Source organism: Schistocerca cancellata, chromosome 2 (genome assembly GCF_023864275.1).
Source record: "Schistocerca cancellata isolate TAMUIC-IGC-003103 chromosome 2, iqSchCanc2.1, whole genome shotgun sequence".
NCBI classification, from domain to species: Eukaryota; Metazoa; Arthropoda; class Insecta; order Orthoptera; family Acrididae; genus Schistocerca; species Schistocerca cancellata.
Genome location: NC_064627.1, coordinates 1,028,902,199 through 1,028,921,060, shown reverse-complemented (window position 1 = coordinate 1,028,921,060; position 18,862 = coordinate 1,028,902,199). Strand labels below are relative to the sequence as shown.

General features: G+C 42.5%; 1 protein-coding gene and 1 non-coding gene across 2 annotated transcripts in view; both read right to left on the bottom strand.

Annotated features, from left to right (window-relative positions):
* LOC126160698 (agrin-like) overlaps positions 1 to 18,862 on the bottom strand; it is a 454,728-nt gene that overhangs the window by 110,210 nt on the left and 325,656 nt on the right. The window contains exons 17-19 of the mRNA XM_049916923.1: positions 13,437 to 13,666; positions 5,501 to 5,635; positions 5,093 to 5,339 (exon numbers count right to left, since the gene is read on the bottom strand). Coding sequence (XP_049772880.1) covers positions 5,093 to 5,339; positions 5,501 to 5,635; positions 13,437 to 13,666 — 612 coding nt within the window. The remainder of the gene's footprint in view (positions 1 to 5,092; positions 5,340 to 5,500; positions 5,636 to 13,436; positions 13,667 to 18,862) is intronic.
* On the bottom strand, positions 14,250 to 14,324 carry Trnas-cga (transfer RNA serine (anticodon CGA)). Its single transcript has one exon. It is a non-coding gene; the product is annotated as a tRNA-Ser (tRNA).

Below are 18,862 nucleotides of genomic sequence, written 5' to 3'. Positions count from 1 at the left end.
AGAAGTCCCGCGGTTCCGGACTGCAGTGCCTAGAACCGCACGGCCACCGCGGCCGGCTGGGAGCGGGTATGGTACTTGAATGAAATCACTTCCGTTCGACATTACTGCCCACCATATCCAAAACGGTTAACATCTCTTCTCAGTGCGCCTGAACACACGCTGCGGCATTGCTGTGGTAATTGTATGCATCACTGTCAAATGCGTTCACGCAGAAGCTGTAAATCCCTAATCTTCATCTTGTACACGCGACTTTTGATGTGATCGCGTGTAAAGAAGTTCAAGGGCATTACATCAGGAGAAAATGCTGCGCAGAAGCGTGGTGAGCGTCGTCCTATCCAGCGTCCTCGTTGAGGTCATTAAGCAAAATAAGCGCAAAGTGCGGTCGGGGCACTGTCTTCTTAAAACACGATCGAATCCAGAGTTTTGACGGCAATTGGGGCTCCAGGAATTGCTCCAACATGTCCAACGTACAATGCTGACGTGATTGTTGCCACAGCAAAAAACAATGGACTGTAAATGCGCTGTTGGGTGAGGATCAGTTACACATTTACGTTTGCAGGGTTACGCTCCAATTCCATGGCGACGTGTGGTTGTTCACCAGCCCATATCCTGCCATTGTGGCAATTCATAAGACCATGGGTATAAAAGGATAGCCTTATCACTCAACAGGGCGTTTGCCAGCAAGTGTTCATTGCTTACTGCTTCAAGTACGTTGTGGCACATAATCCTTAGATTCAAGATGATGGAGCACATGGATGTGATAAGCCATTTCTTCAGTACGCAGTGCAATGTTTGCCACGTAGTGGACTTTGGGATGCCAAGTTTCTGGCTGAGACGAGTCAACACTTTTGAACTCTGCTCGATAACCTGTCGTGTGATCTCCAAAGTTTCCTGCGAAGTCGACGCCCGCCCAAAACGTTTCTCGTCACGTAAATTCCCAGGCCGCTGAAACTTTGTGACCAGACCTCTAATGGCTATTCCCACCGAGCTTTATGTGCGTTACTGTCGACGAAACCATTCTTGAACCTCAACAAAGGGCCGTCCATTGAGTCTTCACCTGACGACCCTTATTCGTTGTTCCGTGGTCAACATCTTTCAGATTATCTGCAATACAGAAACAAAAACTAGCATTGTCTTGGGTATGGTCAGGGACTTCTCCGGCACCCTCTGCCTTCACTTAACTCATGTACATTGTACTCACACTGTCAAGCCATTGCCAATTGGGAGTTACAATTTTTTTCCTTTCTTACTTTAAAATGTAACTATAATTTACTTTATTTATGTACTGCACGAATCTCTTATTAATTCAGAATTCAAATTTTCAACCTTTTAAAACTTCTTTGTAATAGTTCTGTTAAATGCAGCGTGTAAACCTAAATGTGATATACTGTGATGTGACAGCAATATCGATAATCGCAGTCGAAGAGAGAGTGTGTGCCTTTGTTGTTAGTTTTATTTAGGGTTTATGATTTTTCTAATACTTTGTATTTTCCTTTATTGGTTGAATTGGGTTATTATTATTTTATATTTTATGTTTTTATAATTTTGGCAATATTTTTGGTTCATTTATGACTTCCTAAGGCGTACAGTGGTGTGTTCGGGCGGGCGTGTCGTGTAACGTGCTATTACCACGTTGGATAAGAACACACGCAAAAGTTTACGGCCGAGTTCTGATATTTCGGACATGATTTGAACTAGAAATTGACATGAACATTGTGAAACAAAATATTAGACTGAATGTTAGGAGCTTCGTGAAGTGTTACAATCAGCAGTGACAATGGACACACAAGTGGACGGTTACTGTCGTTCAGAGAACCGAATTGTTTGCAAGTAACTCATTTGCTCGAACTAACGTACTACAAAGATTCTTATTTTATTTGCAATTTAATTAGCTGCTGCGCTCATTAAAATATTAACCGTCGCTGTGGAAAAAATTTAAACTTTTTACTACATGTAAAACTGGTTCGCCAAAAATTGTGAATTTGCGAAGGTGAATCGCATGCTGAAACGGACGAACTAACATCGAGAACGGCAAGTTAAATTGAATTTTACACTGTTTTAAAAATGTTTACGTGATGTCAACAACAGAATCGTGTGTGCAAGAGACATCAACGTCGTGCATGAGCTGGAATTTATATGGCAAACACTACGTTCGACCAGCCTTTGACCACAGGAAATACGATATAGGATAAAATCACTGCCATGAGAATCATATCCTAAACTAAAAGATGTATCCACTGCAGTTTCGTGACTGATGGAGCTACTTTAATTGCGCTCCCACCACCGACGTGCCGCCGTTCACGTCACAACGCACCAACCATACGAATAGATAACAGCTCTCGCTCTCTCTCGTCAATCAAGACTTTGCACGTAGTTCAACAGTTTCAGTTATAATTCTATTTTGTTTTTTTAATTAACTTTTGGCCACCATTACTTGTTCTATAAATAAATGTAGTTTCAGTGAAGATTGCAATTAGTGTTGACATTATTATTGCACGTCTTTTTTGCGTAAGCCCTGTCTTTTGGAGTGGTGTGTTTTTTTAATTATCAGGTGCATTTATGTGTTTTTCTGCGTGATCCTTGGCGTCCGCCGTTAGTTTCCAAGCGCCGACCAATAGTAGCAAGGCTACTCGCTCGCCATTGGTGCAAGACACGAAGTCGATGGGAACTTCAAACCTGACAGCTGTCTACAGTTACGAGGACCATATTTACATTCTATAGATCGTAACAGGATCGAATGCGGGTTTCTTTGTTTTCGTAGTTACAACTAAGTAACATTACAGTCCGTTCCGCTATTCTTTTACAAGCACTACATATACTTTCGAGTTTGCTAAGCAAAGTTCATTTCCTTTCAGTAATTGCACTAGAGAAACCGATTTTTTTGAGTCTAAAATCATGAAAATCCACTTCTTTATGTTTTTCCATGAAAAATGTTGAGATAAATGCACGGTCAAAATTTTGCAAAGTAGAACCGGTTTTTCACAACACAAACCTTCAGCTGAAGAGGATTGACTGAATGACTGGTGTGCATTTTCCTCGTGTTTCTGTTGACACACTATGATAAGCTGCTGAACAGGTGACGTTCAGGGGAAGTGGGCTACCGAACAAGAAATACAAAGTTCTGTTTTAAAAACACATACTGCTGTTCACGTCTTTGAAGTGAACAAAGTTACAAGAAACGATATCATATTAGTTAATGCTTCCTGGAGGCTAAACAACATTTTCTTGATACACTTTTTTATTTTGCTTCTGGACAAAATGTTACTTGAGGTCGGTTTTTGGCAGAAGCTGACAACACAGTTAAGTAGCAAACACTTCCCTAATATTCTGCAGAATTAAATTTATTTGGTCACGTACCGGTTCATGAGATCGCCGGACAAAATATTCGTCACGCACTTAACAAGAGCTGTATATGCAGAAGAACTGGCACTAGGAAGTCATGTGACCCTCCATCGATGACGTTATGGTAGGGATGTGATGTATGTGCCACCGGATGCATGAAAAAATCTGTGGAGTAAGATGGGTCGACGAAGAGACGTGACGGAATGGCAGCATGGGTCTATCGTCTCTGACCGCTTCCACGCCCACACCGCGAATGATGTAGCCATGTAGAACGGTGAAGAAACAGTGGTCGTAAAAATATTCCGATGGACAGGGATGGGAGACGAGTGTTACACTCTGTCAATGACAATTTGTTTCGAACCCTACAGGCATTTCCGCTGTCAGTGAATGTAGGTCCACATCAACCCGCTGCCAAGCAAACACTGCGAAGGGAAATGCATGCAGTGGACATCTGGAGTAGCGTAACTCGCAAAGGCCATTGCCCACATCGGCACGTAAATCTGCACGTTTTTAGTTTGTCAAAGAAAACAACAAAAGGACTGTCGCTGACTCGAGATGTGTAATGCGGTCCGATTAGCGGCGATTTTGCCTAATTGGAAATGAAGCTATGTGTTGAGTGCAATGAGCGTCCAATGAAACTTTTTTCCCGCAGTGTATGGAGGGTGTAGTTGAGGACAGAGATGGCTCATTTATGTTTTGCAAGTATTCCTCGTATCATGACTTGGTCCAGCTTACTCAGCTTACGGTGACCAACTGTTGTTCTTTCTTTCTAAATCTTTATGATGAGTATGCTGTGGACACTCCTGTCTTCCAGTGTGACGACAGCCGTGTTCGTAGCACTGCAAGCATGTGTTCCTATTTTGACGAACACTTGAACACCCATTTGCGCACTGACAGTTGCTTTAAACACAGCAATTAAGATATCCACAATTTGGTAGCTCTGTGGGATTCAATCATTAGTGACTGGCCTCATCCGTATATGGCATACTTGCAGAAACTTGTGGACTTTTAAGAAACTTCCTGGCAGATAAAAACTGTGTGCTGGACCGAGACTCGAACTCGGTACTGGCAGAAGTAAAGCTGTGAGGACGGGGCGTGAGTCGTGCTTGGGTAGTTCAAGTGGTAGAGCACCTGCCCGCGAAAGGCAAAGGTCCCGAGTTCGAGTCTCGGTCCGACACACAGTTTTAATCTGTCAGGAAGTTTCATATTAGCGCACACTCCGCTGCAGAGTGAAAATCTCATTCTGGAAACATACCCCAGGCTGTGGGTAAGCCATGTCTTCGCAATATCCTTTCTTTCAGGAGTGCTAGTTCTGCAAGGTTCGCAGGAGAGCTTCTGTAAAGTTTGGAAGGTAGGAGACAAGGTACTGGCAGAAGTAAAGCTCTGAGGACGGGGCGTGAGTCGTGCTTGGGTAGCTCAAGTGGTAGAGCACTTGCCCGCGAAAGGCAAAGGCCCCGAGTTAGAGTCTCGGTCCGGCACACAGTTTTAATCTGCCAGGAAGTTTCATATCAGCGCACACTCCGCTGCAGAGTGAAAATCTCATTCTTGTGGACTTTTGCTTGTCAAATTGAGATCACTATCAAGTTTAGAGACAGTGTTACACGGTACTAGCTCAAGTCTCTGGGCGACTAATGTTTCGTCTAGTGTACATCTTTAGACAATGGCAAAGATGTTAAGTAAGATTTATTTGAGTATCATAAGCACTTTGGAATGGCTGGAAAATTATAACAGAAAATATAACAACTCTCACGTGATGTTCGCTGGACCACTGCCCAAGTTGTAACAGAACTGCACGTGCCCGTTCACGAGGTTTATGGAGATGTAATCCCCTTTCCCATTCGATAGCTGTCCATTGTAGAGTAGTAGGCCGTTCAGCGACCGAGAAAGAAACCACAGCTCCAACGAAAACGCTCGGCCGACCCCTTCGAGACGTGGTAGTTCAATATGGGATGCTCCGTTGAATTCCGGGATAAAAATATCTTGAAGCTCCGTATCAGCTGAAATTGTAAGCACTGAATTACTTACATGAAACTTCAAGCATAGTGTTATAGTTGAACATTATTTTTTTGTACTGTTTTGTTACAAATGAGATTATTATATGAAATAAATGAATAAATAAATAAATTCTGGACATTTTTGTATTGCAGTCAGTACTTACAGTCTTGGCAAGACAGCCCTTTCGTGCCAGGAGCACATTTGCACATAAAACCTCCGTGCGGCAAGACTTCACACGTTGAACCCGACACGCAGGGACTGGAACTGCATGGATTAACTCGACTTTCACAGAAAGCACCTGAATAAGAAAAAAAGGAATACATATTTACGCCGGTTATTGTCTTCCAATAGTTACTATTAAAATCAGTCTTGATCACAAATTTATTTATTCCGGTAACCAGTTTCGACCACACCTTTGGTCATCTTCAGACCAAAATGCTGTATGAGCAGGAGCCTTCCTTCCGGTGGTAAAGACTGATTTTAACAGTAACTATTACTAATAACATTGATCACTTTCTGCTCCCACAATGTATTCAACAGTAATTTATTGTCTTCGAGTTTGATGTTAACAGTTGTGGCGTTACAAAGAGAGAAGCAAAGTGTCTGGCAGTACGAAGGTAGCATGTGGCACAATATCTTACTAAAATTTGAAATATTTCTTGAATTTCGGATTTACATTTGTTGGTGACGTAGAGGTAAAGGAAGAATTTACTGGAGAGTAGAGTACTACACTGGCGAATAAACAGTAGAAAATAATTTTTTAGTTATTTCTCACTCATTACAAATAATTTTACTAACGTGAATGTAATGATCTTCACTAGATGAATGAACATCCACGATAAAATATTTAAATAAAAAAATGATCACCGCTAATTATCAAGAGAGTTCATTAAATATGGTTTTGTAAATTTAGTAGCATTTTAGAAGAAAGGGATACGTATTTACGCCGCTTATTGTCTTTCAGTTTAATGCTAACAGTTGTGTCTTTACAAAGACAGAAGCAATGTGTTTGGCAGTACGAAGGTAGCACGTGGCACAATATCTTACTGAAATTTGAAATACTGCAGTCATTTATCCCAGGAGTATTTCTAATTTATTTGAAATATGATGACTTTTTCGAGGTACCTTTGTTGAGAAGGATGTGTACACTTCTGTAAGATAATAATTTACAGCAGATGCTTCTTTCTGTTTGTATGAATCAAAATATACTTTCAAGTAGCTGCAGTAAAACGACAAAATCTACAAGTGATTCTAACGGGAAATAAATGTTATAACCATCAACTATTAGTCTTATCTGCTTAAAATTATAGGCAACATAAATTATTCAGCAGAATTTTATTCTACCTGTGAAGCAAAAATTTTTCGCCCAATGTATTTAGGCATCTTCTGTGACACACAACTGAAATGGATTTCATTATTTTAGCGTTACTACAACCGTCTCGCGTTGAGTGTTTTAACTTAGAAATTTAGTGTTTTGTGTAGGGTAACACCTTATTTACATAGATCAATCAGTTTTATCTTTCCTATCTGCTATATATGTCAACTGGCTGTTCTGGACTCGCCATGGAGTTCCCTTTAAATAAATTTATCGTGTACACCAATGAATTGTTGCAAGGTGTAAGACGGTTCATGGGAAATTGCAATCGTAGTGGAGAGCAGTGGTGTGGGTATGTTGGAGTATGGAGAAATGTGGAACAGTCCCTGTAGGCTCTGTCTGTATGCATGTGGGTGTTTATGTGTTTGAGAATAACAGTCTTTCCTGCTTGAGACCGGTGAATGTGAATGAAATAATTAGGCGGAACGTATTTGACTGAGAGAGAAAATAAAAGTCAGTATTAATCTAATCACTGAGAAAAGATGTCGACAATATTGATAACATAGAGTAACATCAGTAGCCAGCTGTGTGAAAAGTAATGACGAGTCATGTCCTTCAGGGTTCGATTGGGAGCATGTGATCCTTTTTCTGTGTGTTAACGACCTTTCATCAACAATATAATCAAAGTTTTATTTTGTTTCAAGGTCTAACAAACAAGCAATAAATACTGAATCAATTAAAATCTAGAACAGTCATGGTTGAAAGTTTCGTGGATGTTAATCAGTGGCTTGTTGCAAATTAACTGCTGTTAAACATTGAACGTACTCACTACTAGCAGTTCAAAAACTGTAGGAGGTTTTCATCCAGAATATGTACAAATTATGAGGATGCACGGATAGAGGAGTGTGACACGTTGATAGAAGATTAAATTTTATATTTCAGCTTCCTGGATATTGGGGTAAATTACGTTGGTTACGGTAGGAGTATTTTCGACCATGAATTTGGCATTATTTTGCCTTTTGATAGGGAATTCTGTGTGTGTATGTGTGTGTATGTGTGTTAGAGAGAGAGAGAGAGAGAGAGAGAGAGAGAGAAAGAGAATAGGCTACCACGCGTGGTTCAGTGTAAAGAAACTTTGTGAACTGAAATGGTTCTCAATGTGTGAAATAAATCCATGACACTTAATTGTGAGAAGTACAGGGTTGAATTTTATATTTTTTACGAGTTTCGAGGACTTGAAAGTAGCTTTGTTCACCTACCATGTCGCATGGACAGAGGTAGAATCGGAAATCTGAGTCTATTCGTTATTTATCTTTCAGTAAACGCTTGCACTTTAGTGCTTAAGTGATGTATGGGTAGGTTCCCAAATTTAAGTTGGTTATTATTTTTGTGTATGAGGCAGGTTCTCTCTGTATGGGCCACTTTTTACGTGTCACTCAATGTTCATCGAAACTCCATTCTTTTCTAATTTGCGGAGTAGAGTTAATACCTATATGAGTGAATCATATCCCGTTAGTTTGGAGCAGTTCAAAGGAATTTTTGTGAGTTAGGGGCTTGAGCAGATTACGTTAATGCCTTTACCATTTCTCCAGTTAAGTGCCTCACCTTAAGTGCTCATATACTCGTATATGTGCAGTTTTCTAATTTTAAATTGCATTTTCTTGTGGAACAGGTGGGGTTTCCTGATATGTATAGCAATGTGTTTAACCACGTGCCATTCAGAGTAACCTACAATGCCAGTCTTTTCTAATGTGTGATAGATCTAAATTTGCAGTGTAGAATGAATGTCTGCACGTGGGGATTATTTTTCTCTTTTTTTTACATTTGGACTTCCGAACATTTTCGTGGTTTGGTACTCTTTTAGGGTTGAGCTAAGACTTCACTGCTGAGTATGTCGTAATTTTGATAGTAGTTATCAGGAGTGGTCAGCTACTTTCATCTCAATTTATAATGCATGAAAAACTGTGTGACTACGAGATTTCCATACTAAATCACGTATCCTCAAGTGAACGTACCCTAGCTAACCCCTGTCACACTTAATGCTAGTAAGTTGAAAAATTTAATTTAAGTTTCCTGTAAAATAAGGACAATGCTGACGCAGTATGCTGATGCGTGAGATTTTATTGTTTATATTTGGTCCATATTCAACTTACCTGATCAATAAAATCATTCAGATAAAATATTTAAATAGAACTACGGTTTATATGAGGGTTGGAACTTAAACAGTGGCAACTATTTATTCACAACCAATACAAAAGGGTTACATGTTGTCCTTCAACGTAGTCACCAGCGTTGTGTAGAACCCGTTGCCAGCGATGTGGATGGCGCAGTATACCGTTAGCAGAGTCTGTTCAGTTGATGGTGTGAAAGGAGCGGTCTAAAGTTATGGCGATTCTCGTGTACGACTGTGATGATGTTATCCTAATGCATTACGTTCCTCCACGGCAGACTGTCAATGCACAGTATTACTGTTCGTTTTTGGAGCATCACCTGCGACCAGCTTTGCGAAAGAAGCGGCGACACTTTCTGCGCAACCCACCCATCATTTTGCTCGACAATGTGCAGGCGCATACAGCGCAAGCTGTGGCTGCTCTGTTCGGTCGATGGGACTGGGAAATACTCTACTATCGACCATACTCCTTGGACTCAAGTCCCTGTGACTTTGATTTGATTCTGAAGATGAAGGAACCACTTCGTGGCATTCGCTTCAGAACTGTTACAGAGATTCGACAGGCAGTAGACGGTGTACTACGCCTTCCACATCGCCAGCAACGTGTTCTACACAACGCTGGTGACTACTTTGAAGGACAGTAACAGGTGCAAACATGTAACTCTCTTGTATCGGTTGTGAATAAATAGTTGCCCCTATTTAAATTCCAACCCTCGTGTATTACGATTCTGTTCCATCCTTAATGTATTCATGAAATAATAACATATAATTTCTTAACAGTAAAATTAAGTGTGTTATCCTGACCCTTTGACTAAATGATTTAAATGAAGCAAAGTTATCTGTTGCATTTTCTAAGATCTGTCACCAGATTTGTATCGTCAATGGAACAGTAAATCAATTAACAAACTAAAGAAAATTAATAAAATTAAAGTAGCAACGGGTTTCATAATGAGACAGAAAAACAGATGCGTTTGTATGGCGACTCTTGTCAAAATCATCAGAGAACAGCAACGTTTTACATCCTGAGCTTCCTGGATACATTAGTCAATTCACAACAGCAATCTTTTACGTGCTAAACCAGTAAAGATAGTTTCCTTTCATATAGACCAACTAAATAACAGACTACTTTTAACAGAAACACATTTGAATTCTTTATTATCAGTTTCAGCTGTATCAAAGACTATCACAACATCAGTATTGTCAACCTCATTAACGGCACGCATTATCACTGCGTAGTTCTTAACGAGACTTCAGTGCTTTACATTGATATGGAGGTGACAAAAGGCTGAAACCCATTACATAAAAAGACAAATAGGATCTTGTCAGCAATTAAAAATGGTTTTCGACAAATATGGTACATGGTCTTCTCTAGATGATAAAAGTGTCTTCTGTCACTCGTAGTTGACCAGGGTATCGATGATACGTTCAAGGATTACCTGTCACTCGGCTCACACACTACCACACGAACAAACATAGAAAAAATTTGTCTGTGAAAGGATCAGACCCTCTGGAGAGGATGGTTTCGGCCACCGGGTGGCAACATGGAAGACTACGGCTACATCTACATCTACATCTACATCTACATCTACATCTGTATCTATATCTATAGTCCACAAGCCCCCTTAAGGTGTTCGGCGGAGAGTACTTTGTGTACCAGCGTCATTTCCCCTTTCCCTGTTCCAACTGCATATGGTTCTCGGGAAGAGTGATTCTGGTAAGTTTTCGTGTGGGCTCGAACCTTCCTAATTTGATTTTGATGGTATTTTCGCGAGATATACCTATAAGGAAGCAATATATTGATTTAATCTTCTAGGAATGTACGCTCTCGAAATTTTAAGAGTAGACATCATCGTGAAGCATAACACCTCTCTTGCAGCACCTGCCATTGGGATTTGATGAGAATCTCCGTGACGCTTTCATGCTTACAAAAGGAATCTTCAACGAAACGTGCTGCTCGACTTTGAATCTTCTCTATTTGCTCTATCAGTCCTCCCATACAGACCAGCAATATTCAAGTATTGGTCGAACGAGTTTTTGTAGGCTACTTACTTTGCTGATGGTCTACATTTCTTGAGGATTCTTTTAGTGGAACTGAGTCTGGCATCTGTCTTACTCGCAATTAATTTTATGTCGTGGTTCCATTTCAAATCGCTCCACATGCATACTACTAAATATTTTATGGATGTGACTGTTTTTAATGATTATTCTGTAATTCTGTAATCACACAATAAAGGGTCTTTCTGTCCATATATTCACTAGACGCTATATTTCATTATGCTGAGTATCAGTTGCCACTCCCTGCACCAAGAATCGATCCTCTGCAGCTCTTCTCTCATTTCGTTAGCATTTTTACTCGTGGCAACTTCTCTTTATACAACAGCGTCATTCGCAAAAAGTATCATGGAACTTCTGACGTTATCTGCTAGGTCATTTATATATAGTACGAAAAGTAACACTCCTATAACACTCCCTTAGGGCACACCCAAAGTTAATTTTACTTCTGAAGACTTCTTCCCATTCAGAATGATACACTGTGTTCTCTTTGATAGAAACTCTTCAATCCAGTCACACAGTTAGGCAGATCTTCCACACATTTGTATTTTGCTCATTAGTCAGCAGTGAAGAACTGTATCAAATGCCTCCTGGAAGTCAAGGAACGTGGCAACTCCCTGGGCGCCTGTATCTACTGCTTTCTATGTGCATATACAAAGACAGGAGTGGTCCCAATCTCAGTCCTTGTGGAACACCTGTCAGAATACATTTCAGTATGGAAACTAACATTGATGTCACACACAACCCTCTGCACCCTGTCAGTTAAATGAGAAGTGAACTGACCTGAAAGCTAGCAAATACTCATTTGTAAAAATTGGAGTAATCTCAACAGTGAATCGTGTGGAACCCTTGTAAGAAACTGATTCAGCGTAAAACCTGATAAGAGAGTGAAACAACTCTATCCTTATCGTCAGTTAAAAATGACGTGAACATTGTTGAAGGATTGTAAATAATATAGTGTGCAAGAAAAGTAGTGGTACCAACTTTGAACCCTGTGGAATACCTGTCAGAATATGTTCAGCACCTAAAGTGCCAGAAATGCAAACATGACCGTCTGATTCTTGTGAAAAGTGAACACACTTGAGAGTCTGTAAAAATTGTAGTGCTTTCGGAGTAGAACGGACCCAATGTTGAAACCTGTGGAACTGCTGTCAGACTATGAGGGGCGTTTGAAAATCTGTGCAAATAATAAAAACTATTCATGTGTTTGGGGTAAACCATTTCTATTTTTCGACATAGTCTCCTTTTAGACTTACACACTTCGTCCAACGCTGTTCTAATTTGTTGATAGCTTCCGAATAATAGGAATTGTCCAAGTCTGCAAAATATCTATTAGTTGCTGCAATCACCTCCTCATTTGAATAAAATCTTTGTCCCGCCAGCCTTTTCTTGAAATTGGGGAACAAATAGTAGTCCGAGGGAGCCAAGTCAGGAGAATAGGGGGGATGTGAAACGAGTTGGAATCCTATTTGCTTTAATTTTGCGACCACAACTGCTGAGGTGTGTGCTGTTGCATTTTCGCGATGGGAAAGGACTATTTTGCGGTCCAATTGCCGGCGTTTTTCTTTCAGCTTGGTTTTTCAAACGGTCCAATAACGATGAACAATATGGACCTGTAATAGTTTTACCCTTTTCCAGATAGTCGATGAGGATTATCTCTTGCGAATTCCAAAAGACAGCTGCCATAAGCGTTCCGGCCGAAGGAATGGTCTTCGCCTTTTTTGGTGCAGGTTCTCCATTGGTAACCCATAGTTTAGATTGTTGTTAGGTCTCAGGAGTATAGTAATGTATCCATGTTTCACCCACAGTGACGAAACGTCCTGCAGATTCTTCCCGAACAGCTTCAAACCATCCTTGCAACACTTCACACGATTCCGTTTTTGGTCAAGGGTGAGCAATCGCGGAACCCATCTTGCGAATAGCTTTCTCATGTCCAAATGTTTATGCAAAATATTATGTATCCGTTCATTCGAGATTCCCACAGCACTAGCAATCTCACGTACCTTAACTCTTCTGTCATCCATCACCATATCATAGATTTTATCAATGATTTCTGGAGTTGTAACCTCCACAGGGCGTCCAGAACGTCCAGCACCACTTGTGCCCATATGGACACTCCGAAAATTTTGAAACCACTTATAAACTGTTCTAATCGAAGGTGCAGAATCACCGTAATGTTTATCAAGTTTCTCTTTAGTCTCCTGAGGCGTTTTGCCTTTCATATAGTAATGTTTAATCACCACACGAAACTCTTTTTCGTCCATTTTTTGACAATCACTCGACTTCGCTGATTCACACGAATGCTAAACACGAAGAAATAGACCATTATGGCTGAAACCTGGTGTGCGTTCTTCCCGAAGATAATACTAACTAAACATGACCTCGATAAACGCCAGTGGTACCATCTCTCAGAATTTGCACGGACTTTTCAAACGCCCTTCGTGTGATTCAGCACCGAACCTGCCAGATAAATCAAACGCGACCCTCTACTACCCATCGGTTGATATGCAACGAACAACGGTGAAGATGTGCTCGGGCCAGCCACCAGCGTGGCCGCGTTACCTGTATACTCCGGCTGGCAGTCGCAGTGGAAGGAGACGGCGCCGGTGGGCGTGCAGGAGCCGCCGTTGAGGCAGGGCAGGCGCCCGCACGGGCTGTGTCCGCACTCGGTGACGCGGTGCGAGCGCACCACCAGCGGGTCGCCCTCGTGCAGCCGCACCGCCACCTGGCCCAGCCGCAGCAGCTGTACGCACCCCACCAGCCCCTGCTGCGCGCCCGCGTTCTCGAACACCCTGCAAGCACCGCCGTACTCACTGTAGCTGGAGTGCGACAAGTTATACTGGAGAGGCGAGCGTGTATACAGCGTAGGTAAAATTTTCTTCAATTGGCATGGAGGAGGTGTTCAAATCAAATAAATGATTTTCTTTCAGTTTTAAAGCTAGCTGTCTTCGCCTTCTCTCACCAATGATTCTAAATCCACGAAATTGTACTGACACCGGTGAACCTAAGAATGAGATTTTCAGTATGCAGCGGAGTGTGCACTGATATGAAACTTCCTGGCAGATTAAAACTGCGTGCCGGACCGAGACTCGATCTCGGGACCTTTGCCTTTCGCGAGCAAGTGCTCTACCACCTGAGCTGCCCAAGCACGACTCACGTCCCGTCCTCACAGCTTTACTTCCGCCAGTACCTCGTCTCCTACCTTCCAAACTTCACAGACTCTCTCCTGCGTACCTTGCAGAACTAGCACTGCTGGAAGAAAGGATATTGCGGAGACGTGGCTTAGCCACAGCCTGGGGGATGTTTCCAGAATGAGATTTTCGCTCTGCAGCGGAGCGTGCGCACATATGAAACTTTCTGGCAGATTAAAACTGTATGCCAGACCGAGACTCGAACTCGGGACCTTTGCCTTTCGCGGGCAAGTGCTCTACCAACTGAGCTACCCAAGCACGGTAGGAGACGAGGTACTGGCGGAAGTAAAGCTGTGAGGACGGGTCGTGAGTCGTGCTTGGGCATCTCAGGTGGTAGAGCACTTGCCTGCGAAAGGCAAAGGTCCCCAGTTCGAGTCTCGGTCCGGCACACAGTTTTAATCTGCCAGGAAGTTACATGAACCTAAGGTTTGCGTTACTGATCTGGATGTACCGACTTTACCTGAAACATGATATAACGACAGAACTATTGGGTGGTGCATAAGTTCGCAGCGTTTTTGGTTTGCATGTTGGTATTCCGGTTGCTATGGCTTTAGTTATCGATTGTCATTTCTTATTTGTAGTTCACTGTTGCTATTTGAGTTTACGTGTTGTCACTTTGTCACTTGGGGATAGAGAGTGAAGCTCTAGACGCTAGAAAATGGTGTGTCAAGTGGATAAAATCGGAACATATCCGACATATTCTTCTGTTTGTGTCACTTGCAGGGGTGACAGCCAGAAACATTTGTGTCGTGTATGAGGATAACGCAGTTCGACACAGGACGGCAAGAAAATGGTTTTCTCGTTCAAAGGAGGATCGTTTTCACGTTAATGACTGTCCACGTTCAGGAAGACCTTCGGGTTTTTATGATGATCGTTCAAACACATAAATCCCCAGTGATCCCGTCATTGTTCTCGAGAGCTGGCAAATCTGATTAACTATGATCATTCCACCACTGTTCGACCTTTAAACGCAATGAGGAAGCTTAAAAAGTCGGGTGTATGGGTACCATATGCTCTAGGCCTAAATTATAAAAAAACAGCGGGTGGCCATATGTGCATATCTGCTTGTTCGTCATCAACTGGCACAACAACAGCACCGATTATTCCTATCCTGTATCGTTATTGGTGACGAGAGATGGTGTCTTTATGCTAACATAAGGAACAAATAAATTTCTTTATTTCCGTCGATGATCACAAACTCGTTAGGTTCTCAGACTGTAAGCGTATTGTCACATCGCTGGCTTGGTTGCGGAGTATCTTTGCGGGCAGCGCGTTTGCAGAGTGGAGCATGGGACACGGAACTGTTATGTGTGTTGTGGGTAGCTCTGCATTTAAGGAGCATTGTTATTTTGGAAGTTCAAGTGTTTCTGCAAGTGCTATTACAGTAAAGTGATGGAATATGGCAGTGACTGAGCGGAGAGTGCGTAATGATGTAATTAAAAGTGAGCAGTGCCGCCAATAATGTGTATCCTCTCGTTGCGTGTCGCACCATACATCAATCATCCGCCCCCTGTTCGGTCTCCCAGCATGAACTAATGTGAATCAGTAATACTATTTACCACAAAAGAGAGCATTTAATTGCCAGTGTCGTGTAGCGAGTGTGAGAACGTGCGTTCGGTCATCGCGTTCCGCATCATCAACAATCAACCGTGCCGCGACGGTTACGCGCACGCTCGTACAATTGAGAACTGAAAAATTAACTTTACGAATAGTGTTGTAACATTACTAGTGTCAAGGAGGACAGGTACGAAAAGAAATCTGTGTATGCGTGGCGAACGTAAGAACTTTCGTTCGATTATTCGACTTTCGCATCAACAATCATCCGCGCCGTGTTCGGTTACGCGTACGCTCGTCCAAGTGATTTTGTAGACAGACAATCACCTAGAAGTTGACATCAAAACTCATAACTTAGACTGTAAGCAGTGCAAACTGTGATTTCTTATCGTCTCAGAATATTGGTGTTCGTACCAGACGTAGGACAGTGTTGTGCTTAACGTTGAGTGGCTCCCCTAAACCCGACTGCATGTTTATGTACATAATTTCAGGCAAGCCAGCAGCAGTGTGGAGCGGAACAGTACGACCGCCGCGGGATTATCAGGTACGTGATGTGGACAGGGCGCACGGTCAAGTAACGATAACCAGTTGAAGGGTTCCCCACCCATTTTTACCCCCGGGGGTGTTTCGGTCAGCAATGACCATCTTCAGATATGCAGGAAATCGTGGGAGAAACACAGATAGAACTAATGGATTGTCTAAAGTTTGAAACAATAAAATAGGCTAAAATGAAAAGTATTACTGAGATACATGTGAAAATTATACGCTTTAAACACTAAAAGGCAGATCTGTTTTAAAAATTTGTCATAATATAATACCTCGCCATATTTAAAACGTATGATTTTCACATGTGTGTCAGTAATACTGTTCATTATGGCCTATTATATTGTATTAAGCTGTAGGAAATCCACTAGTTGTATTCGTGTTTCTCCCATGTTTTTCTACATGCGTAAAGATGGTCATTGGTGACCGAAACCGGTAGTTTGATGATATAACGTGTTTGTGATCGTAGACGGAAATAAAGAAATTTGGTTCAAATGGCTCTGAGCACTATGGGACTCAACTGCTGTGGTCATAAGTCCCCTATAACTTAGAACTACTTAAACCTAACTAACCTAAGGACAGCACACAACACCCAGCCATCACGAGGCAGAGAAAATCCCTGACCCCGCCGGGAATCGAACCCGGGAACCCGGGCGTGGGAAGCGAGAACGCTACCGCACGACCACGAGATGCGGGCGCTTCCATGAGGTATTACATCGCTGCTGACATTTATTGTTATCTTGTTATCAACTGAGACGTCTTGCAGACGCAGTCCAAGAACAATGACCAGGAAGACTGCGTGAAGTGACGCTACTCCACGATAACGTCGGCCCGCATTCTGCTAGGCTGATAAAAAACACTGTACAGGAGTTGAGTTGAGTTGGGAAGTCATTCCACAGCCAACTCACTCACCTGATCTTGTGCCATTAGATTTTCATCTTTTCCGCTCTCTGTCGAAGAGCCTTCAAGGAACTTTCTTTCCGAATGAAAATACGCTCCGAACAGGGCTCGACAAGTTCTTTGCCTCAAAACCAAGTGATCTCTACAGTCGCGGAACCGTTGGCTAACTGTTGGAAATAGTGAGGAGAATGTATTATTGATGACGGAAGTCTCTGGTATACTGTATTGCGTGTCTGTTGTGTTTATTAATCTAATGGGAAAACTCCACAAACTTATGCCTAAACACGATATTAGGCATCTCCCACGCAAGGGTTGAAGCCAGGGTTTTAGCAACAGAGGTTCAGCGGAAGAGATATGTGATGACCTTCAAGACGCTACATGCATTCAAAGGGACTGAGTGCAGATAGTCGGTGGAAGAGGGGTTAGCAAACCAAAGAAGTTTTTCTCATTGTCCTAGGTGCCTGGCTGATGCCACAGGTTGCAGCTGAAGTGCGACGAAAACGCTATAAAAACTACGTCTCCAAATTTGTAGGGTCTTTAGAGGAGATAAAAAGAAACACTTTTGCTATGTGATACAAATGTCACAGGTGCACCGTTTCCTCGCTAGCGGTTCTTGAAGGGTTTGACGCTGTAGTTCCTTTGGACCAACGTCCATAGTTGTTTAGACTCTTTCACATGCAACATGTTGATACCGGAATCTGATTTGCAATGCAGTTACATTTTAATGCTAGAAAGCGTCCTGAACACACAGGCCAACATTTATTTCTGACGATGACCACACACAGTATGATTCTGAGCATTCTAGACTCGTGTTCAGGGAAAATGGTTACAGCAAGGGAGACACTGCAAAAGCTTCCAGGCGCCGTCGACAAAAGACATCTCGTGAATCGGCGGAAGAAGCCTAGCTCCACCGCCCTCCTTCCATGCTGTGGGGCAACGACCAGCAAGATAACAAGCGTCCTTGAAACACGTTAACTGTTCCAAGTGTTCCAGTCGATCTCCAAGATACGAGTTGTGTTACGCCCAGTTAACGACAACGTAGCTCTTTGAATGCATAGTGTGTATGAACATGCCTTAAAAGATGATGATGATGATGTTTGGTTTGTGGGGCGCTCAACAGCGCGGTTATCAGCGCCCGTACAATTTCCCAACGTTTTCTCAGTACAATTTCGGCACTTTCCTGGATGATGATGAAATGATGAGGACAACACAAACACCCAGTCATCTCGAGGCAGGTGAAAATCCCTGACCCCGCCGGGAATCGAACCCGGGACCCCGTGCTCGGGAAGCGAGAACGCTACCGCGAGACCACGAGCGGCGGACATGAACATGCCTTAAAAACGGACAAAGAATTCAACTTGAAAATGTGTGAGTCCTGACTCATGCTTCATCATAATGTGATTCCATTATACATGTGACGGCCAAGATTACAATAAGGCACCACGATTTAGAGACTAGAGGTACACACTTCATAGAGCTCGGGTACGGGCTTTGGATATCGATCGAAAGCAAAGACGGGTTCTAGACGCTTGTAGGGACCTGGAACACATGCGCCACATGCCGTCATTTTGTCCCGTGGTGGGCAGGGGCTGCTATGAGCTGCCCAACTCGTTCCTACGCGTACCTCACTTCGGTCCTAAATGGAAGTTTTCTGGCACTGCGATTGCATTTATATAAGCGGAACACCGAGCCAGTCCCGGCAGGCAATGGCGTTTTACTCCTGATGACTACGGCGATGAAAGCTATTGAAACCTCAAATGTTTTATTCGAAGTGACGCGTCTTGTAAGTCAGGAAAACAT